The sequence below is a fragment of the Borostomias antarcticus genome (genome assembly GCF_949987555.1).
Source record: "Borostomias antarcticus genome assembly, chromosome: 18".
In the NCBI taxonomy this organism is placed as follows: Eukaryota; Metazoa; Chordata; class Actinopteri; order Stomiiformes; family Stomiidae; genus Borostomias; species Borostomias antarcticus.
In genome coordinates, this window is record NC_140251.1 from 24276721 (window position 1) to 24304076 (window position 27356).

The window sequence follows — 27356 nt, forward strand, 5'->3', positions numbered from 1 at the left end:
ATGTGTTTGATGCAAGCACACTCAGCAGAAGTGAACCAGACGCATTGTGTTGCCTCTGGGTATGAAATGCGCTATGAATATTAATATAAATATACAAATAAAGCTTTGATTGATTGATTGATTGACCAGACAGGCTCCACCTGCCAGACAGGGAACTCAGAAAAAGTTGCAACATACCGTATAATTAGAAACTGACCACATATTGTGAATTTACATGGTTACTTTCTGGCCTGAAAAAATATTAAAACGTAATAAAGTAACACATTTACAGTCATAGAGCCAAGATTAAAAGAAATTTAAATTTAAAATTAAAAGTTTCAGTGTAATGCTGAGATGTGAAACAAGCGCATTAATTTGTGATTTGTGAAAACTGTGATGAGGCTCTAGCCGTGCATTTGTCGAGAAATAATACACACCCCTCCAGCCAATCAGAATCGAGTATTCACCCAGGCCATGGTGTAATACACAGTTCTAACGCGTATCCATGAAAGGTGATATGATCATCACCTCAAAGATCTCCAGATACACATGAATATGAACATGTTTATTTACAGTTATAACCAGTGGTCACGTCTTATCGAATGCCACGTCAGCACTTATCAGAGAATCTCCTGAACGTCCCAGACAGAAAACCAGTTTAAGTGTTAATAGACACTTTATAACCTGCCATAGTTTAAGTGTTTAATACAAACTTTATGACCGGTCATTCACACTAAAACCTGTCATGTTTCTGAATAGCATTAACAGTCTGCTGCATGGTCATCTCCACGTTAAATACACACGGTCATAGCTTTATTCCAGGGTGATTACAAATAATCTTTCTTGTTAATTTAAGTAGAACAAGCTAGACTTCCATAGGATGGTTCCCAGGGTAAGTCAGGGTAAATTAACCCATGAGCTCAAAGAGCTGAACACCACTTCCTCTGGCTCCTTCATCTGCAGGAAGATGTTCAGGCCTCTCGCCATGGCAACTGCTTTTATAGTGGCCATTCAGGCATCACACTGGATGTGAATTCCTCACGCAGAGAAACAACCACAACATTCTGAATTTGTAATACTCAAACTGAAATTGAATGTAATTTAAATTACATTCCTAAATTCATATTGTTCCATACTGCAGCCCCAAACAAATAAAGTAAATATAGGCTACAAGTTTAAATTCTCATTGCAGTTATAGTACATATGAGACACTCAGGCAATGTGATACTGTAGAGTCTAATCTCTGAAGCGCTTTGTTTTGCACCTGGGTGGGAGGAGCCTGTGGCTGAAGGTGCTCCCCATCTGCCACAGCTCATCATGGAGGGGATGGGAGGGGTTGTCTAGGCTATTCAGATGCACACGCATGTACACACACACACACACAAACCGTCTCTAAACACACACACACAGACACACACACAGGGGCCTTAATCAGCATTGAGCATTGCCACATTATGTGCTTCCAACATGAAGCTACTTGTCTACTCTTGTGTAACAGCTATCCTCTGACTCACAGCATAACATTCTCAAACTGGAATACTAGAATTGTAGTATTCTGAGTTCTAGAATAGAATGTTCATTTTGAAACTGCTTGAATCTCAGTTAAAATGTAGTTTTTATTGAATGTTCAAAACTCCATTACATTCTAAAACTACAACCATTCTAAAGCTGTCTTGGCTGTGGCCTGTGTGACCCCAGCTCAACACAGCTGCACTCCTGCAGCCAGCTCAGGAATCTGCTATGTGTCCTACGGTGTCCAGCAGGTATGTGTATTACGCTGTACTGCAGGTATGTGTATTCATGTACTGCAGGTATGTGTATTACGCTGTACTGCAGGTATGTGTATTACACTGTACTGGAGGTATGTGTATTACGCTGTACTGCAGGTATGTGTATTACGCTGTACTGCAGGTATGTGTATTACGCTGTACTGCAGGTATGTGTATTATGCTGTACTGCAGGTATGTGTATTATGCTGTACTGCAGGTATGTGTATTATGCTGTACTGCAGGTATGTGTATTATGCTGTACTGCAGGTATGTGTAGTATGCTGTACTGCAGGTATGTGTATTATGCTGTACTGCAGGTATGTGTATTACAGGCTGTTTGTTTTGTTTGTAAAATACTCAGGAACACAATGTGTATTGTGATGGTGTGATTCATCGTTACGCTATGCATTTCAGTGTATTGACGTAAATGTTTTTCAAAGCTGTTTTCATGCATTCTCCTGGCCTTGTATTGTAAAAGTGAACTTCATGTCTTTATGGTTTGGTTCTCTACAACACAACGTGCGCTAGTATGTCACTGATGGCATACTGGTATAATGCTTATAGCATACTAGTATTATGCTTATAGCATACTAGTATAATGCTTATAGCATACTAGTATAATGCTTATGGCATACTACTACTAATAATAATAATAATAACTTTAATTTATACAGCGCCTTTCATGAAACCCAAGGTAACTTGACATCAGAGCAATAAACAGACAAGAGACAACAACAAGAACAAACACCAACAAAAACAACGAAATCTAGATACCAAAGGCCTGGGTGAACAAATGTCTTTTCAGTGCAGACTTGAAACTGTCCAGTGTTGGTGCCTGGCGAATCTCCATATCTCATTATACTACTATAAAGCTTATAGCATACTAGTATAATGCTTATGGCATACTACTATAATGATTTTGGCATACTACTATAATGCTTATGGCATACTACTATAATGCTTATGGCATACTAGTATAATGATTATAGCATACTAGTATAATGCTTATAGCTTACTAGTATAATGCTTATTACATACTACTACTACTACTACTAATAATAATAATAATAGCTAGAAAGTAAATTTCCTGAAGAAAATGTGAGGTGGGCTAGCTGCTGAAGCTCTATGTAACAGCTACGGCTAGAACTACTATGGACCAGGCAATCTCCATGCAACCACCGGCGAAGACCGTGCGTCTCTAGCCCACTCAGGGGCTGAATTGTGGGGTCCGTGGCGTGGACAGTGGCGTGGAGGCGAGACTCCGCCCCCTCAGGTCAGAGCTGGTCGGGGACAGTGTACCCCTCTCCGGGCCACCTACCTGACTCCACCGGTGAAGACCGTGTGTCTCTAGCCCACTCGGGCTGAGTTGTGGGGCCTGTGGCGTGGATAGTGGCGTGGTGGTGAGACTCCACCCCCTCAGGTCAGAGCCATTCGGGGACAGTGTACCCCTCTCCGGGCCACCTACCTGACTCCACCATGAAGACCTCCGGGCAGTCTCCTTGCACCTACTGGTGAAGACTGTGTGTCTCTAGCTCAATCAGGGGCTGAGTTGTGGGGTCTGTGGCGTGGTGGCGAGACTCCGCCCGCTTGGTTCAGAGCCAGGCGTGAACAGTGTAGGCCGCACCGGGCTATCCACCTGCCTTCACCAGTGAAGACCGTGTGTCTCCAGCCCACTCAAGGGCTGAGTTGTGGTGTCCGTAGCATGTTCAGTGGCGTGGTGGCGAGACTCCGCCCCCTTGGGTCAGAGCCGGTCATGGACAGTGTAGGCCATGCCGGGCTACCCACCTGCCTTCATCAGTGAAGACCGTGTGTCTCTAGCCATCTCAGAGGCTGTGTTGTGAGGTCCGTGGTGTGGATAGTGGCGTGATGGCGAGACTCCGCCCCCTCCGGTCAGAGCAGGTCGGGGACAGTGTACTGACATCCGGGCAATCTCCATGCACCCAACAGTGAAGACCGTGTGTCTGTAGCTCACTCAGGGGCTGAGATGTGGGGACAGTGGCGTGGATAGTGGCGTTGTGACGAGACTCTGCCCCCTCAGGTCAGAGCCGGTCGAGGACAGTGTACTGCTCCCCGGACCACCCACATGCACCCAACCATGAAAACTGCGTCTTTAGCCAACTCAGGGTCTGAGATGTGGGGATGGTGGCGTGGTGGCGAGACTCCGCCCCCTCAGGTCAGAGGTTGTGGGGGGCAGGTCAGTGATTGCCAGGCCATCCCCAGGCACCCCTCATTGGAGACCATGTGTCTATAGCCCACTCCGGGGCGGAGCAGTAGCTGTAGAGGTGTTGTATGGAACTTGAGGTTAGAAGCAGAAGCAGTGAAAAGCAGTAGGTGTTTGTTATAAGTACTGCTAGTACTACACTCAAAAATAGATAGATCACTCATCATAACTCATAGTTTTATTGAGTTCAATAGCTGAAAGAGGAGAAAAGATATTAATATGAGTTTGCAGCCTGAAAAAGAGTGTCATTCTGAATATTTATTTGAATATAAGGAAAGAAAGAAAGAAAGAAAGAAAGAAAGAAAGAAAGAAAGAAAGAAAGAAAGAAAGAAAGAAAGAAAGATGGATGGATGGATGGATGGATGGATGGATGGATGGATGGATGGATGGATGGATGGATGGATGGATGGATGGATGGATGGAAGGAAGGAAGGAAGGAAGGCATGTATGAATATGTGACAGCGGCTGGTGATTTGGTCCGCAACTCGGCAAACCCCGAAATGCGCTAGAGGGCAAAATACATAAAAAAACGTTTTTTTTCGTTTTTTGTTTTATTTTGTATTACCAAAGTTGAAGTTGTGAAGAACCCACTTACTATAACAGACAACAGTTTTAGGTTCACGAAATACGTTTAATTAGTCTGCAAACTAAGCTCGTTTTTAGCTGATTCCGAGCCGGGCTTGGGGGCGGGCAGATCGATTAGCATGATTTGGTTTCATTGGCTATTGCTTCCGGGTTCTCCGCCCCCACCCTTCACCAACACGCCAGCTTTGTTTACATTCAGTCCTGCAGGATGCTACAGCTTTTGCTAAAGAGAAGACGGGGATGGCATCCAGGGCATGGAAAGAGTTTTAAGAGCAGCTAAAACTCCAGCAGAGCAGGACTCGTTCGTACACGGAGTTTTATTCTTGATGACCTGTGATACAGAGATGACTGTAACAAAGCAAGCTGCTACCAAGCGAACGCGAACGACGTACCAGATTCACACCACCGCCAAGCATTCTGCTTTGCTTTGGGGTAAGCTGATCTTTATACTATCTGTGCTGTTTACATTACATTAACGTTAGTCGTTTAGCAGAAGCTCCTTTCTAAACAAGTGACTAAGTCTAGCTAGCATAAAGGCACTAGCACTAACAAAGGCTAGCTAGCTAACGTTAGCTAACATGCTAGTTAGCTGAGCTAGCCCTTTGTTCCTAAACTAGCCAGCTAGTCTATTTAATCAACACATTCTGGTACTATTTTATCTATATGGAGTGCCAGTACTGTGGGCAATAGTTTAATGTACTTTCTTCCTTCTATTCTATTGCAGTTTTGATGCTGAGAGACCTGGCATGGTTGTGGCCAGAGAACACCGTGATGCACCGGCAGTCGAGTTTCAGCTGCTGCGCAAGCCTGATGTCCTGCCCCCCAGAGAAGGTCTTCTTGTGCAAGCCCCACCCGGACTGGACATGGCCAGACAGACGTATCTCTTTGACAAGATCAGAGAGTTCTGTTCTAATGAGGGACGAGACGTCACATGTCCCCCGCCAAACTCCACAGCAGCTCAGAACAAGACTGTCCGCTTGTAGATTCACTGCAGATCATCAGGACGGACAGCACTGCAGGAGAAAGGCCAGAGCCTTTCCTGTTTTCCTGTTTGTATACTGAAGCGTTGCTTGTTCTCTTGCACAGACTTGCCCACACTTGCACAGACTGCATTGTTAGAATATTGAATACTGAGCTGAGTACTGTTGTTATTACCTTGAGTATTGAGCTGGGGACTGTTATTACTTTGTTGTACACTTGATCACAATGAACACTATGCACCTTGTCTATAAAACAGACAACTGACTGTACACTTTAACACTTAGACTGTTGCCTTTTTTTGTACACTTAACTACTTATGCTTGTACTTTATATCATGTATGTGACAATAAAGAACGTTAAATTTGAACTTCATCTTATATTGTTCTTAACTGCATTCACAACACAAGATTAATACTGACTCAAAGAGTGTGGGGTCATCAGTGAGAGAGCACCCCACTTGGCAGCCACTCTCAGGTAATACCCCAAGTTGACAGCCACTCTGACAGATAATGACAGATCGTCCAGTGGGGGAGTGGCTGGGGGTGGGGTTACCAGGCTATTGTTCACGCCCATTACCTGGCAGTCAGAGGTGTGAAAATGTTGGAGAACTTTGGAGGGAGATTTCTCAGCTAAGTTGATTTGGCAGTACTAGCATTCAAATAAGCATATCTTCTTCAATTATGTTCAGATTTCAATGTATGGGACCTCATTTGAAAGCTTACAATGTGCACTTTCATAATCTGTAATAAACTGAAAAATGAAAATGCCTAGTTGAGGACCAAATTACCAGCGGCGGTCACATATGTGACAGCGGCTGGTGATTTGGTCCGCAAGTCGGCAAACCCCGAAATGCGCTAGAGGGCAAAATAGCTAAAAAAACGTTTTTTTTCATTTTTTGTTTTTTTGCGTATTACCAAAGTTGAAGTTGTGAAGAACCTACTTACTGTAACAGACAACAGTTTTAGGTTCACGAAATACGTTTAATTAGTCTGCAAACTAAGCTCGTTTTTAGCTGATTTCGAGCCGGGCTTGGGGGCGGGCAGATCGATTAGCATGATTTGGTTTCATTGGCTGTTGCTTCCGGGTTCTCCGCCCCCACCCTTCCCAAACAACACGCCGGCTGTTTACATTCAGTTCCAAGTTTAACCAAGGATGCTACAGCTTTTGCTAAAGAGAAGACGGGGATGGCATCCAGGACATGGAAAGAGTTTTAAGAGCAGCTAAAACTCCAGCAGAGCAGGACTCGTTCGTACACGGAGTTTTATTCTTGATGACCTGTGATACAGAGATGACTGTAACAAAGCCAGTTGCTACCAAGCGAACGCGAACGAGGTACCAGATTCACACCACCGCCAAGCATTCTGCTTTGCTTTGGGGTAAGCTGATCTTTATACTATCTGTGCTGTTTACATTACATTAACGTTAGTCGTTTAGCAGTAGCTCCTTTCTAAACAAGTGACTAAGTCTAGCTAGCATAACAAACTAACAAAGGCTAGCTAGCTAACATTAGCTAACATGCTAGTTAGCTGAGCTAGCCCTTTGTTCCTAAACTAGCCAGCGTGGCAGCTAATATCGAGCTAGGTAGCTATATTATAGAGAGAAACAGAATGAGAGAGCATGAGAGCTATGGTAGTCTGACACCTTTGTTTTTTGTTTTGGTTACAGGATGAGCAAAAAGGTGAGGATTTGCAGCTCTCCCTTGGCCCCTTCATACCAGCCAGCAAGAATATCACTATACACTACAGCTTTGATTTTGCACAACAGGTGAGAATACGTTCATCCTATCATGCATTAGCTAGTCTATTTAATCAACACATTCTGGTACTATTTTATCTATATGGAGTGCCAGTACTGTGGGCAATAGTTTAATGTACTTTCTTCCTTCTATTCTATTGCAGTTTTGATACTGAGAGACCTGGCATGGTTGTGGCCAGAGAACACCGTGATGCACCGGCAGTCGAGTTTCAGCTGCTGCGCAAGCCTGATGTCCTGCCCCCCAGAGAAGGTCTTCTTGTGCAAGCCCCACCCGGACTGGACATGGCCAGACAGACGTATCTCTTTGACAAGATCAGAGAGTTCTGTTCTGATGAGGGACGAGACGTCACATGTCCCCCGCCAAACTCCACAGCAGCTCAGAACAAGACTGTCCGCTTGTAGATTCACTGCAGATCATCAGGACGGACAGCACTGCAGGAGAAAGGCCACAGCCTTTCCTGTTTTCCTGTTTGTATACTGAAGCGTTGCTTGTTCTCTTGCACAGACTTGCCCACACTTGCACAGACTGCATTGTTAGAATATTGAATACTGAGCTGAGTACTGTTGTTATTACCTTGAGTATTGAGCTGGGGACTGTTATTACTTTGTTGTACACTTGATCACAATGAACACTATGCACCTTGTCTATAAAACAGACAACTGACTGTACACTTTAACACTTAAGACAGTTGCCTTTTTTTGTACACTTAACTACTTATGCTTGTACTTTATATCATGTATGTGACAATAAAGAATGTTAAATTTGAACTTCATCTTATATTGTTCTTAACTGCATTCACAACACAAGATTAATACTGACTCAGTGTGGGGTCATCAGTGAGAGAGCACCTCACTTGGCAGCCACTCTCAGGTAATACCCCAAGTTGACAGCCACTCTGACAGATAATGACAGATCGTCCAGTGGGGGAGTGGCTGGGGGAGGGGTTACCAGGCCATTGTTCACGCCCATTACCTGGCAGTCAGAGGTGTGAAAATGTTGGAGAACTTTGGAGGGAGATTTCTCAGCTAAGTTGATTTGGCAGTACTAGCATTCAAATAAGCATATCTTCTTCAAATATGTTCAGATTTCAATGTATGAGACCTCATTTGAAAGCTTACAATCTGCACTTTCATAATCTGTAAAAAAATGAAAATGCCTAGTTGAGGACCAAATTACCAGCGGCGGTCACATATGAATGCTACCACAGTAGTCATAAAAGGGTGCCTGTACAGAGAGCCTCCACGTGTCCCCAAATTCAAATCCCAACTGACACTGTGAGCATCTTCTCATTCACTTCAATGGAAAGGCATGTTGGCTTCAGACAGCTCTCTCTCAAAAAGTATAAAGGTCACAGCCTAGATATTGACACCGTAGGAATCCTGAGAAAATGCTGAACATTTTAGGCTATGATATGTCTGTGTAGCTTAAAAACTGTAGGCATTGCGACGAGTTAGAAAAAGGGTAAAAATGCAAAATTAGCAGCTCAAAAGGTAGAGTGTGGGCCCATACGTTTCAATGGAGAGCGCAGTTGCCGAACAAATTGTCATACAGCGAAAACTATAAGTCACACGGCTTAGATACTGACATTGTACGAATCAGCACAGTTATGGGAACGTTTCGATATATAATATGTGTATGAACTGTTAAAACTGTAGGCATAGCAACAAGTTAGAAAAAGAGTAAAAATGCAAAATTAGCAGCACAAAAGCTAGAGTGCGTTGCCATACGTTTCAATGAGGAGCGCAGTTGCCGAACAAATCGTCGTACAGCGAAAACTGTAAGTCACACTGCTTAGATACTTACATTGTACGAATCAGCACAGTTGTGTGAACATTTTGGTATATAATATGTGTGTGAGCTTTCAAAACTGTAGGAGTGCCAGCAGTTTACAAAATGTGTGAATATTTTCAAAGCAACTGCTGCCACCACTCTAAAAACATAAAGTTTCTGAACATTCCAAAAGCAGTTTCAAGCAGTTTCAATGGGACAAAAAAGTTTTAAAAGTTTTTTTTTTTTTTTAACTATAATACATATCAAAAATCTGAATGGATCCGTTCAAGAGATGAACGTCATGAACATTTTAAAGTTTGAATGTGAATTGAATTGAAGTTTATAGCACAAAGTATGAAGAAGTAGTTAAGGAGACAAAAACTGGGGAGAATAATAAGAAAGAAAGAAAGAAAGAAAGAAAGAAAGAAAGAAAGAAAGAAAGAAAGAAAGAAAGAAAGAAAGAAAGAAAATAGTGGGAATATCACAAGTTGGGCTAGCTTCTACAAGCTAGCCCACCTAATAATAAAGAAAGAAATTGTGGGAACATCACAAGTTGGGCTAACTTTAACAAGCTAGCCTACCTAATAATAACTTTAATTTATATAGCGCCTTTCATGAAACCCAAGGTCGCTTTACATCAAAGCAATAACAGACAAGAGACAACAACAAGAACAAACAAGAACAAGCACCACCAACAACAACAACAACAACAACCAATCTAGATACCAAAGGCCTGGGTGAACAAGCGTCTTTTCAGTGCAGACTTGAAACTGTCCAGTGTTGGTGCCTGGCGAATCTCCATATCTCATTATACTACTATAAAGCTTATAGCATACTAGTATAATGCTTATAGCATACTACTATAATGCGTATAGCATACTAGTATAATGCTTATAGCATACTACTATAATGCGTATAGCATACTAGTATAATGCGTATAGCATACTACAGTAGTATAAGGCTTATGGCATACTAGTATAATGCTTATGGCATACTACTATAATGCTTATGGCATACTAGTATAATGCTTATAGCATACTAGCATAATGCTTATGGCATACTAGTATAATGCTTATAGCATACTAGTATAATGCTTATAGCATACTAACATAATGCTTATGGCATACTACTATAATGCTTATAGCATACTAGTATAATGCTTATAGCATACTAGCATAATGCTTATGGCATACTAGTATAATGCGTATAGCATACAAGTATAATGCTTATAGCATACTAGTATAATGCTTATAACATACTAGTATAATGCTTATGGCATACTAGTATAATGCGTATAGCATACAAGTATAATGCTTATAGCATACTAGTATAATGCTTATGGCATACTACTATAATGCTTATGGCATACTACTATAATGCTTATGGCATACTAGTATAATGCTTATAGCATACTAGTATCATGCTTATAGCATACTAGTATAATGCTTATGGCATACTAGTATAATGCTTATAGCATACTAGTATAATGCTTATGGTATACTAGTATAAGGCTTATGGCATACTAGTATAATGCTTATGGAATACTAGTATAATGCTTATGGCATACTAGTATAATGCTTATGGCATACTAGTATAATGCTTATAGTATACTAGTATAATGCTTATGGCATACTACTATAAAGCTTATAGCATACTAGTATAATGCTTATGGCATACTACTATAATGCTTATGGCATACTAGTATAATGCTTATAGCATACTACTATAATGCGTATAGCATACTAGTATAATGCGTATAGCATACTACAGTAGTATAAGGCTTATGGCATACTACTATAATGCTTATGGCATACTAGTATAATGCTTATAGCATACTAGTATAATGCTTATAGCATACTAGCATAATGCTTATGGCATACTAGTATAATGCGTATAGCATACAAGTATAATGCTTATAGCATACTAGTATAATGCTTATGGCATACTAGTATAATGCGTATAGCATACAAGTATAATGCTTATAGCATACTAGTATAATGCTTATGGCATACTACTATAATGCTTATGGCATACTACTATAATGCTTATGGCATACTAGTATAATGCTTATAGCATACTAGTATAATGCTTATAGTATACTAGTATAATGCTTATGGCATACTAGTATACTGCTTATGGCATACTAGAATAATGCTTATGGCATACTAGTATAATGCTTATGGCATACTAGTATAATGCTTATGGCATACTAGTATAATGCTTATGGCATACTACTATAATGCTTATGGCATACTAGGATAATTTTTGTGGTTCAGCGTTCTCCGTCTCCCGCTGCCTCGTCAGCTCGTACGGGACGCTCCCCCTCTCCCAGCTCTGACGCGCCGGAGACGTCGGAGCGCCGCGCCCTGCGGAGACGAGCGTTGTGCCGCACCAGGTGCAGGCCATCATAATCAGGCGCACCTGGGACAATCAGCACCACTCCATACAAAAGCTCTCCCAGATCGTCGCTCAGTGCTTCAATGTACTGTACCTGTGGTAATTCTCCGACAAGCCTACCAAGCCTCTAGCTAGCCTCTTGTTGTTTCCCGACCTAATACCCGCTGTCTGTTTTCCCTTTTCCAAGGACCCTCCCGCCATGTCTCCCGCGTCTCCCTCGCTCCCTGCTCCAGGGTCTCCCTCGCTCCCTGCTTCAGGGTCTCCCTCACTCCCTGCTTCAGGGTCTCCCTCACTCCCTGCTCCAGGGTCTCCCTCACTCCCTGCTCCAGGGTCTCCCTCGCTCCCTGCTTCAGGGTCTCCCTCACTCCCTGCTTCAGGGTCTCCCTCGCTCCCTGCTCCAGGGTCTCCCTCACTCCCTGCTCCAGGGTCTCCCTCACTCCCTGCTCCAGGGTCTCCCAGCTCCAGTGTCTCCCACGCTCCCTGTGCTCCCTCCTCCTCTCGTTACCCCGGACGGACCTCCCTGGATATGGACACGGACAGCCCCTCGGATACCCCCACGGATTTCCCTCGTACCTGACGGACCCCCCAGGAATAGGACACGGACCCCCCAGGATTAGGACACGGACCCTCGCTCTCGGACACTCCATCTCGGACGCGGACTTGTACCACTGCCGACACGCACATTTTACAACACGCTCAACACATTCGTATGCACACACACACATAGTTACACACACACCTCACAAACAAGACCTCCAGACGCACCACACATCCTCCCACACTTCCCTCCCTATTATTATTATTATAATAAACGCCCTCGGGCTAAAACCTTGCCCCTGTGTCCGTCTGCCTTGTGGGTCTGTTACATTGGTCTGGCTCTGAACCTAACAATAATGCTTATTATTACTACTGTAGTATAATGCTTATAGCATACTAGCATAATGCTTATAGAATACTAGCATAATGCGTATAGCATACAAGTATAATGCTTATAGCATAATAGTATAATGCTTATGGAATACTAGTATAATGCTTATGGCATACTACTATAATGCTTATAGCATCCGAGTATAATGCTTATGTTATACTAGTATAATGCTTATAGCATACTAATGCTTATAGCATACTAGTATAATGCTTATGGCATACTAGTATAATGCTTATAGCATACGAGTATAATGCTTATACTGTAGCATACAAGTATAATGCTTATAGCATACGAGTATAATGCCTATGGCATACTAGTATAATGCTTATGGTATACTACTATAATGCTTATGGCATATAAGTATAATGCTTATGCCATACTAGTATAATGCTTATGGCATACGAGTATAATGCTTATAGCATACTAGTATAATGCTTATAGCATACTAGCATAATTGTTACGGCGGCACCTCCACGCACATCCCCCTCCGCTCCTCCGAGCTTGCCGGTGGTCCGACGCAACGTTCGTCGGTCCTGCTCTACCCTGCGGCGTTCGGGGTCTCCCGAATTCCTGCCTCCTGACTCCGGAGATGGGGCGCATTCGCGCTCCTCATCCCCGGAGAGTAATCCTTCAAGAACCCTGTTTTTCTCCATGCTCATCGCCAGATCTTCCCATAGAATACCTGTGGCAAGTACCCTAGCCAGCTTAGCCAACGTTGATTGCTGTCCGTATCTCTGTTGTGTGCACAGGTGGGCTACATCGCTACACTCACCACTGGGGAGGCTCTGAAGTGGGTCCAGGCAGCCCTTGGTCCGGGCAGTCACCTCCGCGATGACTATGCTGCTTTTGAGGCCGAGATTAGGCTAGTTTTTGATCATGCTGCTGATGGTCAGGACGTTAATGCCTGTCTCACCACCATCCAGCAGGGTGGCCGCTCCGTGGCTGCCTATGCTACTGAGTTCCGCACCCTGGCTATGGGTAGCGGGTGGAACGACGTCGGTCTGCGCAGCGAGTTCCGACGAGGCCTAAGCGAGACTCTCAAGGATGCGCTGGTCAGGGACCGCCCCACCTCCCTTAACCAACTCATCTCTCTTGCAATGGAGATCGACGAACGCAACCAGGAGAGGAAGCGTGAGAAAGCGCTGCGTCATCCCGCCCCCTCTGGTCGCTCTCCGGGCATGTTCGGTACCATCTCCTCCACCATTCCACTCACCCCGACCATGCCTGCTCTCACCAGCAAAGAGCCCATGCTAGGGTATGGCTTGCCTCACTGCTGTTGAGAAGGACCGAAGGAGGGCACTGGGATTGTGTCTCTACTGTGGAGCTAAGGGCCATCTTACAACTGTCCCACTCTGCCAAAAGAGTAGGCTCACCAGCCAGGAGGGGATTTCTGGTGAGCCGTGTTACCCATTCCCCACCATCTGTCAGCCCTGCCCGGTTCGAAGTTACCCTCGCCTGGCACGGGCAGACCCTTACCATCCGTGCGCTCATTGACTCTGGGGCTGATGACAACTTTGTTGATGCGCACCTTGCCGCCTCAGCGGCTCTCCCCCTCGCCACCCTGGAAACCCCTCTCACCGTCTTGGCCTTGGATGGACACGACCTAGGTCCCCTCACACACCGGGCCGAGCCTCTGACCATGACCATTTCGGGAAATCACGTGGAGGAGATCCGATTCTACACCCTAGAGACCCCCCAGGCTCCTCTCATTCTGGGCCGACCGTGGCTGGAGCTCCATGTGCTGCATGTCAGCTACGGTCTGGTCGCATTCTGTGCTGGGGCACGGCCTGTTACGCGCGGTGCCTCCGCACTGCACAGACTCCCTCCCTGTCGTCTCCCCTGCTCCCCTTGACCTCTCCACCGTGCCGGAGATTTACCACGACCTGGGAGAGGCCTTCAGCAAGGAGCGCGCCTGCACCCTTCCCCCGCACCGGCCCTACGACTGCGCCATTGAGCTCCGCCCCGGCGCCCAGCTCCCAGTCAGTCGCCTGTACAACCTCTCCCTCCCTGAGAAGGCGGCTATGGACAGCTACATCTCTGAGTGTCTGGCTGAGAGCCTCATCCGACCCACTCTCTCCCCGGTGGCGGCGGGGTTCTTCTTCGTGAAGAAGGAGGGTGGGGACCTCAGGCCATGCATTGACTACCGGGAGCTGAACGCCATCACCATCAGGAACACGTACCCTCTCCCCCTCATGAGTTCCAACTTCGAACCCCTCCTGGAGGCCACCATCTTCACGAAGTTGGACCTCCGGAACGCCTACCACCTGGTTCGAATCCGTGAGGGGGATGAGTGGAAGACCGCGTTCAAGACTCCCCGAGGCCATTACGAATACCTGGTCATGCCGTTTGGCCTCACAAACGCCCCCTCCATGTTCCAGGCTATGATGAATGACATCCTCCGGGACATGCTGGATATCTTTGTTGTGCTCTACCTCGACGACATCCTGGTGTTCTCCAGGAGCGCTGAGGAACACGTCCAGCACGTCCGCCTTGTCATCCAGCGTCTCCTGGAGAACCACCTCTTCATCAAGGCCGAGAAGTGCACCTTCCACACTCCCTCTGTGGAGTTCCTGGGACTCATCGTGGACAAACTCGGCCTGATCCCAAGAAGATCCAGGCTGTCGTCGAGTGGAGCCAACCCACCACCCGTAAGCAACTGCAGTCCTTCCTTGGCTTCTACCGGCGATTCATACGGGACTACAGCCGGGTGGCCGCTCCCCTCACTGCCCTCACCTCCTCTCTGCGCCCTTTTACCTGGACACCTGCAGCCAGTGCCGCCTTCACCGACCTCAAGAGGCGGTTCACCTCCACGCCGGTCCTGCTCCATCCCGACCCCCGACATCCCGAGGCCCTTCACCGTGGAGGTGGACGCTTCAGACACGGGTATCGGCGGGGTTCTCTCACAGCAGTCAGCGGTCGACCAGAAGATGCATCCCTGCACCTTCTTCTCCCGCCGCTTCACGCCCGCAGAGGAGAACTACGACATTGGCAACAGGGAGCTGCTGGCTGTTGTGGAGGCCTTCCAGGAGTGGCGGCACTGGCTAGAGGAGTTGAATCACTGGCAGAGCACCCCGTCACCGTCTGGTCGGACCACAAGAACCTGACCTCCCGTCAGGCGCGCTGGGCCCTGTACCTCGGACGGTTTAACTTCCACATCACTTACCGTCCGGGGTCAAAGAACACCAAGGCTGACGCACTGTCTCGGCTTTCTGCGGCGGGGGAGGATCTGACCACTCCGGACACCATTCTTCCCGCCTCCAGGGTGATCGGAGTGGTCACCATGAACGTCGAGGCAGTGGTCAGGAGGGCCCAGCGCACCCAACCCGACCACCGGACTGGCCCGCCCAACCGGCTGTTCGTCCCGGATGCCGTCCGGACCCAGGTGCTCCAGTGGGGACATGCGAGCCGGTTTGCCTGCCACCCGGGTTCCCACCGTACGCTGTCATTCCTACGCCGGCGGTTCTGGTGGCCCACCATGGCAGCGGACGTCATAGAGTTCATCTCCGCCTGCACCACCTGCGTCCGCAGCAAGGCATCCCACCAGCCGCCGGCTGGCCTGTTGCGACCCCTTCCTGTGCCCAGTCGTCCGGGGTCACACATCGCACTGGACTTCGTGACCGGTCTCCCTCCCTCCCGGGAAAACACCACCATCCTGACCATTGTGGACCGGTTTTCGAAGTCTGTGCGCCTTGTGGCCCTACCCAAGCTCCCCACCTCGATGGAGACGGCGGAGCTGCTGACTGAGCACGTCTTTCGGCTCTACGGTCTGCCCCAGGATGTGGTGTCTGACCGTGGACCCCAGTTCACGTCTCAGGTATGGAGGGCATTCTGTGCTGGGATTGGGGCCACGGTCAGTCTCTCTTCTGGTTACCATCCACAGACCAACGGCCAGGCGGAGAGAGCCAATCAGAGCCTGGAGTCAGCCCTCCGGTGCATGTCCTCCCTTCACGCATCCTCCTGGAGTCAGGACCTGCCCTGGGTCGAGTACTCACTGAACGCCATGGTCAGCAATTCCACCGGCAAGTCACCCTTCGAGTGCTCCCTGGGGTACCAGCCACCCCTGTTCCTGCTCCAGGAGGCCGAGGCATCGGTACCATCGGTCCAGGCTCATCTCCGCCGGTGCCAGAGGGTCTGGTCCGCAGTGCGGTCCGCCCTGCTCCACGCTACAGCACGCGCCTCCCGCGGTGCCAACCGGCGGCGTGTCCCGGCCCCGGTGTACCAGGTCGGTCAACGGGTTTACCTCTCCACTGCTGACCTGCCCCTCCACGTCTCCTCCAGGAAGCTGGCGTCGAGACAGACCACCGGTTGTCAACAGTCAAAGCGCTGCAGGGCCTCTTTATGTGTATGTGTGTGTGTGTGTGTGTGTGTGTGTTTGTGTGTGTGTGTGTGTGTGTGTGTGCGATAACCCTCCGACTAATTGTGATTGACAAGTCACTGAATCAAACAAATATTGGCCCCCAAAAGCCTTTGCTGGTGTCTGCTTAACTTCAAACACATGGTGGGCACACACACACGCACACACACACACACACACACACACACACATAATAGCACAGACTTGGTCGAACATGTAACAGCAGCTTCAGGTCCTGGTCCTCTACCATACAGTACTTGTCACTCTCTCACCCAGCACCTCCACTCTCTAGAGACACACACACACGCACACACACCTGTGTTTCTGAGATGGCTACGGTGTTCTTGAAGATGATCCACTCCACGGTGTCGGTGCAGGGCGGGGTGGTGAGGGAGCCGTTGTAGGTGAAGTACTTGTCTGTAGAGTTGGGCAGCAACCCCTGGAGGATGAAGGGGGAGACCCCGCCACTCTTACCTGTAGGGGTGGACAGGATTAGAAATGGGTTCTTGGCCACTTTTTGGTTAGCTTTAGATGAGCAATCAAGCTATGGTTACAGAATCATGGTTGAATCATGGTTGAGATTAGGTCAAATTTAGGTTGATGACATACCATATCGGCTAACACTGTTGATTCCATCGATAATGGAAATTAAGTTCTCATTGTCCTCCATGCTTGTCTGTGGAGAGAGAGAGAGAGAGAGAGAGAGAGAGAGAGCAGGTTAGACAGGTCAGTGTCACTAGTCTGCAGTGGTTTCCTCTTTCCTACATACGCACTGATCTCAAACTGGATTATGCTTTACCCTATCCAGGTATTTTGCATCTGTGTGTGTGTGTGTGTGTGTGTGTGTGTGTGTGTGTGTAACTGTCTGTCTGTGTCTCTTACTGTGATATCAAACACCGGCCAGCTGCGAGGGACAGTGATGAGACGCTGAGCACATTTGTAGTAAAGGGAACGGGCACACTCACTTTCACCATCCTACCCCCCCCCTCCCCCCCCCCTTTTTGGGCTGGGGTAGTGGTCCTCTGATCAGCCTCTCATGGTTGTCCCCAAATCCAGGCTGAAACTCAGGGGGGATCGGGCTTTCGCAGTGGCACACACACACACACGCACACACACACACACACACACACACACACACACACACACACATACACACACACACATTCACACACACACACACACACACAGCTGCACTCACACAGAAACACGCTACTCACCCATCATGTTCACACAGGTCAAAAAGACACACGCATGCACTCCACTCCACTCCTTTGCAGTTCCTGGCATACCTGTTTAACAGACTCCACCCAATTCTGAAGTCACTCTACACAAACATACAGTAGGCCGACTACACCAACACTGCCCTAGGACTGCCCTAGGCCATAACAAAGCCCTTTATTACTAGTCCTACAGCTTTGTGACACACACAGCACACGAGCAATGGGCAGCAACACAGAACACACGCACACACACAAGCTGAAGCGGTTGCCGACTGTATCCTCTGCATTTATCCCATACAAGCAGTCCTCCTCCAGGGACAGCCAGGAGCAGTGGGCAGCCTCGTCAGTGTCCTCCTCCAGGGACAGCCAGGAGCAGTGGGCAGCCTCGTCAGTGTCCTCCTCCAGGGACAGCCAGGAGCAGTGGGCAGCCTCGTCAGTGGCGCCCGGGGACCAAGCGCCACTGACTGAGCGCTCTGCTGTGAGGCAACAGTGTAACACACCGAGCGCTCTGCTGTGAGGCAACAGTGTAACACACCGAGCGCTCTAATCTCAAAGGGGGAAAGACAAAACATTGCTGGAATGAGAACCAGTAATTCAGAGGATGATAAGAGTGTGCCTCAACTCAAACTCACCATCTTGCAGTGCTATGGGGAACATGTCTATGTTCCCCGGGTCCTATGTTCCCCCCAAAAAAGGGTTCTATGTTCCTCGGGTCCTATGTTCCCTGGGTCCTAAAGTATGTTCCCCGGGTTCTATATTCCCTGGGTCCTATGTTCCTCCGGTCCTATGTTCCCCCCGAGAAAGGGTCCTATGTTCCCCGTGTCCTATGTTACCCCCGAAACGCGAAAGATAAACGTGATTATGCCATCGCATGTTAATGCCAAAAGGGGCCGATTATGCACCTATTTTAGAAAGATTGCATTTTCACCACAATAATCGCAGAATTCCGTGCAAAATATGCGAGGCTTGCATGATTTCATGCCCGCATTTTTTCACATCAAGTTTAAAAAATGTTGCATGTTAAAGGAGTATTAAAGGGAAAATTAATGTTTAGCCCTGTTTTAAGGTAACTTATGATCATATACAATGGTTCTGATCAAAACATTGACAAAACTAGCACTTTTGAGAAAGTCTGATAATTGCTCTACCACCGTTTTGGTCATACAATGGATGTGGGTGGGCACCTTGAAAAATCTTTCAAAAACATGTTAAACTCTAGATTTTTAACTTGACATGAATCAGATGTAGCCTATAGCCTAGTTATGTGATGCACAATGCATATCGCCTCAGTAGGCTACCCAAAGCAGCTCTGACTATAATGTAGGCTATTCTAGATTGTAAGACTAGCCTACTATTGATAGATAGATAGAGATAGATAAATACTTTATTAATCCCCTTGGGGAAATTCGTGTGTCTCGCCAGGACAGGACATACATGCATACATACGTATACATACATACATACATACATACATACATACATACATACATACATACATACATACATACATACATACATACATAAGAGCTTCGAGACGTGCTGCCGCTCAGTACGGCGCATGACCCATTCCTGGGTGGAATGGTTGGTTTTATGTCAATGAATGGAGAAGCTGCTTGATGCCTTGGTGAAGTTGACAGTGTCCCAGTCCAAACCCATCCTGCTGTGAGTTGGGATATGGCTCATGAGAGGCGCAAATCTGTTGGGGGAAAAATCTCCGTGGAGAGAGGATCCGCTCACAGTCGCAGTAGAAATGATAGTCACTCACCCACTATGCGCTTGAAATAACTGAGGTTTAATATTTATTAAATATTAAATAAAGGCCATCACACACATAGGCCTATGAAAAAATAAAGACAACAGTTATCTAATTTGGTGATAGGCTAACTTCAGAAAATAAAATACAATCTACAATAGCCTACGTTATAGTCAGAACTGCTTTGGGTAGCTTTCTGAGGCGATACGCGTTGCGCATCACATACCTAGGCTATAGGCTACGACTGACGCCGGGTTCACACCGGAAGCGCCAGCGCAGCGCAGCCCGTTTCCTTTCGGCGCGCATGTTAACCAACGTGACTGTTCACACCGGTAGAGTCCATGTTAACCAACGTGACTGTTCACACCGGTAGAGTCCATGTTAACCAACGTGACTGTTCACACCGGTAGAGTCCATGTTAACCAACGTGACTGTTCACACCGGTAGAGCCCATGTTAACCAACGTGACTGTTCACACCGGTAGAGTCCATGTTAACCAACGTGACTGTTCACACCGGTAGAGCCCATGTTAACCAACGTGACTGTTCACACCGGTAGAGCCCATGTTAACCAACGTGACTGTTCACACCGGTAGAGTCCATGTTAACCAACGTGACTGTTCACACCGGTAGAGTCCATGTTAACCAACGTGACTGTTCACACCGGTAGAGTCCATGTTAACCAACGTGACTGTTCACACCGGTAGAGTCCATGTTAACCAACGTGACTGTTCACACCGGTAGAGCCCATGTTAACCAACGTGACTGTTCACACCGGTAGAGCCCATGTTAACCAACGTGACTGTTCACACCGGTAGAGTCCATGTTAACCAACGTGACTGTTCACACCGGTAGAGTCCATGTTAACCAACGTGACTGTTCACACCGGTAGAGCCCATGTTAACCAACGTGACTGTTCACACCGGTAGAGCCCATGTTAACCAACGTGACTGTTCACACCGGTAGAGTCCATGTTAACCAACGTGACTGTTCACACCGGTAGAGTCCATGTTAACCAACGTGACTGTTCACACCGGTAGAGCCCATGTTAACCAACGTGACTGTTCACACCGGATCGCTGAAGCGGATAGTTTGCGCTTCTGGTCAATTTTTGAGCGAGCCGCGAGTGAACGCAAGCAAATTTGCAAACGTCGTACAGGGGAAATTATTTCCCAAATAAAACCTATTTCTACATGGCGTTGGCCGTCCCGTTTGTATATAAACACAAACATATATTTGTCATTTCTCAAGTAGGAAGCAATTAAGAATAGGCTTTCAAACTGTGATTTCCACGTCTATCTTTTTTCTGTCAAGTAAAGATTTTATTTCAGTAGGCTACATCTGTAATTGTATACTAGCCTACGTATTAGTTGTGTAGGATCCACACTTGCTTTGTCAATGTAGCCTGTAAGCTTTCGATGCCAATAAAGCACCTTTGAATTTAAATGAGAGAGAGAGGAGCTGGGGCTGGGGTTAAGGTGACCAAACACATGAAAGTGAGACAGAGAGAGACGAACCCCAAGTTGTATGATCCCCAGCACATGCTCTGCAAAGACACCAACAAAAAAATGAAGCTTTGGGATGTCATTGTGAAGGCCATTGGAAGGCCAGGTATATTCTATTTCTATCCACTGTCAACAAGTCGCAACACAAGTTCAGTTAAGAATGAGAATGGGCGGAGAGCAGAGAAATGCGCTTCTGGTCTGAACAACAACGCTCCTGTGCGCTCGCGAACGCTTCGCACTTGCGCTGCTCTTCAGAAAACCTGTGTGAACATAGCGTGATCCAAATACGTTCAAACATTTTTGAAACTTGATGTGAAAAAATGTGTGCATATTTTGCATGGAATTCGGCGATTATTGTGGTGAAAATGCAACCTTTCTAAAATAGGTGCATAATCTGCCCCTTTTGGCATTAAATCAAGCATAATCACGTTTATCTTTAGCGTTTCGCTGGGAACATAGGACCCGGGGAACATAGGACCCGGGGAACATAGAACCCTTTTTTGGGGGGAACATAGGACCCGGGCAACATAGAACCCTTTTTTGGGGGGAACATAGGACCCGGGGAACATAGAACCCTTTTTTGGGGGGAACATAGGACCCGGGGAATATAGGGATGAACCCCTTTGGACCAACCAATGAGGCTGACGAGGAGGACAAAGAGGATTGGTATGAGCAGCTATGGAGGTTTCTAAGGTGCTCTAACGCGGCATGCCTGGCGACATGTCTGGGCATGCATGGATGTGGTGAAAGAAACAGCAGTGGCAAATGCCTGGTTGGTTTCTACATGAATAACAACCTGGTCATCTGCAGAACCATCTTTCCACACAAGAACATTCACAAGCTCACATGGAAGTCACCCGATGGTGGGACTATCAACCAAATAAGCCACATTATCATTAATAGTAAGTGGCGTAGGTCACTACAAGATGATAGAGCATACCGGGGTGCAGATGTCTATAGCAGCCACTACCTAATCACTGCCACCATCAAGATCAAGTAGAAAAAGCAAGTCCCACAAGGCCAGCGACAGAAGAAATTGACATAGTAAAACCCCTGTATCCAAAGGAAAGCAAAGAGTTTGTGATAGAACTCAGAAGTCACTTCAGCACACTGATGCTGCCTCTGAAATGGAAGAACCCACCATAAACAGTGAATGGGATGCTATTAAGACCATGTTCTCCCAAACAGCACGGACAGCCCTGGGCTTCAAACAGAGGACCCTGCTATCTCTTCCAAGCAAGGTGTTCTGGAGAGTCCTTCTCAACAGGATGAAGACAGCCACCGACAGGAAAGGAAAGCTCCCGACGTGTTCGTAAACCGCTGGAAGAGTTCGCATCTGCCTTCTTGTAATGGCGAACCTCATGGTTTCTCAAGTTCAAAGCTTGTGGCCGCTCACATGGATTAGCATAGGTAAACTCCCCGCCAGCCCCATATAAGGATATGCAACTCCAGGGTCGTGCGCAGATGTCACTTCTATGAATGAATACCGGTCATTCGCGCCCGCAACTCGACAGCTTTTCGATAGCATAATGGTTTAGGTGGGGTTGTAGGTGCGTTAGCAAGTCAGAGGGCTGCATGTCGATCCAGCATGGGCAATCAAAATCTGATTTTAGGCCTCCTACTATGAGGATTTGCCTTGGTGCATAAACATAGCGAGGCAGAACAGTGCAAAATGTCAACGTGATAGAATACAATATACAATAGCCTAGAGTCTACAAAAATATAGGCTATAGCCTACACAGCTGTCAACGCTAGCAGTTGACAAAAGAGGTACCCTACTTATCTGATCTACATAGGCTACTGTATAGAAATGGTCCTTATTGTGTCATTTGTAAATAGAGTATTAGAATTTATCTGTAATGACCTTAACCTTGGAGCCGGCAGCAACATTTCACTGTGACTGGACATTAGGCTGCATGTGACAAATAAAGGAATCGTGAATGTTTAATCTTGAGGAGAGATATGCAGGCTACTGGAGGGGGCCCGGCGTGCCCACTGTTGTCTGAGTTCGACCAGCGCGTTGGTGCCATAATAGGGACAACAGCACTGTTGGGTGTGCACGCCGCTGGGGATATGGATACAGACACCAGGGACACGGACTACCACCCTCTCCGCAGCAGACTCTCCGTCTAGCGCACTAACACACATCCAACTGTAGAATTGAGGTGACCGCTGTGAAAGGTACTTTTGATTAAGTGCTATTATAGTTGTTTAATATAAGGCCTGCCTTTTTTAGGCCTAGTTAAGCTTCAATACTGAATGTCAGCAGTCTGTACTTTTCCAGAATGCAGTATGTTATTATCTATGTTCTAGTGGCAGATAAGTTGAATGCCAAGGACACATCACAATGAAAAGCCTGTTAAAATGTTCTGCTGTGTTACAATTTTATCAACCTCGGCCGAATAAGAAGACGACAGTAATGAGCTCATATGACCAACATGATAGACAGTAGTTTCAACCAATCAGGTACTCAGACATGAAGTCACGTGGTGTGGAATAGCGTAGCCTAGCATAGCGTAGCCTAGCCTAGCCTAGCCAAGTATAAATATGCTCTCCCGACTCTCGGTGGGCGCGCTTACTCAGATACCCCTTGTGTCTCTGTGTAACTGTCCTTTTGCTGCAATTGTGAGGTAATAAAGTAAGTCCTTTTATTCTATTCTGTTGTATTACTTGTCCTCATTTTAACAAGGTTGTGTGGTTGTGTTGCCTCCTACGTGGAGAACCCTGTGGTAGGCTACCGGTGAATTTCAATGTGAAGTGACGATAGTCTTTTGTGAGTCCAAACATCCCAGATCAACCGAGTGAGCCACTACATTTTACTGGTGTCAGAAGTGTGGATTCCAGCTGATCTGCCCGTCTGAGTGAGCCTCCGTTGGACTGATCACCCTTCACGCATCAACTTAAGAGCCGTCGGCGGACGAGGTTGAGGGCGGACGAAGGGGTCGCTCAGACAGGCAGGGACGCCTGGAAACCATCGATAGGACGGCCAACAACACACAACTGGAGGATTTAGCTTTTCTGACATTTAAGTAAGTTTCAAACGTACATCAATTGTTCACAGAGTTAAAAAATTCCTTTTTAATGAGAGTATATGTCTAGGGCTGCGCTTGTGACGTAAGCATAGGATATAAGAGATTATTAAGGTCCACACTGTACATTGGTTGCCACGGTGAGGTTTAATGCTTGCAACATTATAACTATATAGTCCGTCCATAGACCAAGAATTCCCGCACCCAAAACACCGGTTAGGCTCACAGAGAAGTGCTGCGCCTGTGTTTAACATTTTAGTTGTTGAAGAATTATTCTTTTGGTTGGGTTTTCGATTCATTGACTGTGTGAAGTTGTTTTATCGGGGCGGTGCGAAATAGAACCATAACGACTCCGATATTAAACAGTGTTGCTTATTCCACATTTAAAGTACGTTCCTGTTCTGACTGTTACTATTCTACTACTACTGTTATATTACTGTTACTATTACTACCATTATTAAAGAAGTGTGATTGAAGTGACTGTTGTGTTGTGTGCATTAGAGACCTAAGGCGATTGAAACATGGGCTCAAATATAGGTAAATCACTCGGTGATCTCTGCGCCCAGAGCCGATGCTATGATTATATGAGAGACGCAAGGCGTCCGTAGCGTGGTCGGCCTCCGCAACCTCGATAAAATAGGTTGGCCCGCTAACGGTACGTTTGCAATATGTGTGATAAAAGGCGTGAAGGATAAAGTGGAAGAGATGACAGAGAAGGAGAGGAGAAAATTTAAGTTAGAGAGTGATGTTTGTGCGGTTCTCGGTCTCTGGGAAAAAGAGGCTAAGAACCGTCAAGAGGGATGTGAGATAACACTTTTTTCCAGTCAGGGGGGAGACACGGTGGGATCGTTTCAAACTGATCAGGCTCGCAGAGATGATGAATATAGTCCGTTCCCCGCACCAGTCCCGCTGCAACCACCTCCACAACAGCCGCCTCCACCAGCGAGCGCTCCACAACTGCCCCAACCGGCACCAGTGCCCCCTCTCTATCCCAATCTCTCTCTCTCCGTCCAGGCACCTGTTCCCGCTGCACCACCACCAGCCTACCAGCAGGGGGCATACCAGGCCAGGGCACCACTACAATCAGGGCTGCCTTCAATATCCACCGATGAGGCGGCCATAAAACTCATCACCAACTACATAAAAAAAAGTAAACTATCTGAGGACAATTTTAACAAATTAATGACATCTCATAACCTCTCTCCAGCGCTACAGACACCCGCCCCAAGGGCCCCACAGGCTGCGTCCACACCCCACTCAGGGGGTGCCTGCGGCGGCCCTGAAGACTCCGACACCGCGTTCGGAGCATCCGTGTCAGCCGTGGAGGAGGAGGAGGAGGAGACAGAGGAGGGCCAGTTCCCGATGATCGAGCTACCAAATGCTAATGGAACAATGAGTTTGGTCCACCGTGCTATGTCTCCCAGTGACATTCATGATATGATACTGCAACTACCCCCACTAAAGACAGACTCTGAAGGGTATGCCAGACAATTAACCAGACTTTCTAGTGATTGCCTCCTCACTATCCAGGACCTCGTGCGCATCATCTACAAAACCGCTGGACCAGGGGCGCTGTGGGACCGGCTGAACCTCCGGGTGTTCCGGATCGTACAGCCAGGCACCAACTGGGTCGAAGCCCCAGGAAGCAGTGCGGCCAACCACCAGATGCAGCTGTTCCTGAGAAACCTCCGCCAGAACCTGGTTCTCATCTGGCCCGTCAGCAGAGACCCCACCCAGGTAACCAACTGTGTACAGGGAGCCGAGGAGCCGGTGACGACCTACATAGAGCGGCTGAAGAAGAGCATCGCTGATCACTTCCGTATGAACGACCAAATGGAGGGGTATGGATCCACGCTCGTGGGCATGGCCCTAAAGGGGATGAAGCCCGCCCTCTCACAGCGGGTGACCCAGACCTGGATTGGCTATGATGACAACCCCACTGCCCACGACCTCATCATCCACGCCAGACACGCCGAGAAGCAGCAGAACGCGAAGGATGCCGAGGCTGGCGAGCAGGAGAAAAAGAAGGAGGCCAAAAGCAAGGCAAGTCTGAACACTGCACTAACTATGGTTATGTCTGATGCTCACGCCAGGCTCCACGACCCGCCCAGGGGGCCACGCCAGCAGCCAACGGTGCAGGGGAAGGAGCAGACCAGGAACGGGCCACCGAGAGGCCCGTACGGACCAATGAGATGCTTCAACTGTAAGGAGGAGGGCCACATGATTCGGGACTGTCCATATCCAGAGACGGAGCAGCAGAGGGAGTGGAGGAGGAGGCACCAGAACCGCGAAGGAGACACAGGTAGAGCAGGGAGAGGGCCGTATCAGGTTCATAACGATGTTTCACAGTACAAACAGGACCGTCCAAGGCAGAACCAAGGAACCGGAGGATCAGGAGGCACCTGGAAACCAGCCAACCGCAACGACCTCGCATGATGGGGCGAGGAGGCCAGGGAGGGGGTCTTTGATGATTGGCACGACTCGACCGTCCCTCCCTTTTCCGATAAGGCTGAAGGTACATCTAGCACTGACACACAACACAATGAGGGAGTATACATTATGATTGAGGGAGCACACAGACGATTGCCCACTGTTCTTTTGACAATCGAAGGTGAGGACATAATGTTTCTGGTTGACTCCGGTGCTACCACCTCTGTGTTATGTGCTAACCAATGTAATTTCAGACCTACACTGTCGGGAGAGACCAGAACCACTAGAAGCGCGTCTGGGGCCTCCACAACTGAACCACTCACTCTACCAATAAAATGCACGTTTCACACTGATCCAGCATCAATTGATTTTGAGCATGCATTTATCTTTAGCAAAGGGTGTCCCATGAATTTGCTGGCCAGGGACATCATGTGTAAGCTCAACCTAAATTTAGTAGTTACAGATGCCGGAGTCAAAGCACACATACCACACCCAGACACAGACACAGAGTTCAGGCTAATGCTAGATGAACAGGACCGGTTTGCCCTTGTCCTGGAGTTAGCAGAGGAGGATGGGGACCTACTGGCACATATGGTTAATAATTTTAGGGAGGACATGACCGCAGACCCACCTATTTGCACAGTACAAACGCCACATGTTACGATGCAGGTTACAGCAAG

The 27356-nt window shown here is 47.4% G+C and overlaps 1 protein-coding gene across 1 annotated transcript in view; it reads right to left on the minus strand.

The window, feature by feature from the left end:
* ptprz1a (protein tyrosine phosphatase receptor type Z1a) overlaps window positions 1-27356 on the minus strand; it is a gene marked incomplete at its 5' end in the record, with an annotated part of 201377 nt that overhangs the window by 144516 nt on the left and 29505 nt on the right. The window contains 2 exons of the mRNA XM_084452851.1: window positions 17057-17214; window positions 17350-17416. Of these exons, the coding sequence (XP_084308977.1) occupies window positions 17057-17214; window positions 17350-17416 (225 nt within the window). The remainder of the gene's footprint in view (window positions 1-17056; window positions 17215-17349; window positions 17417-27356) is intronic.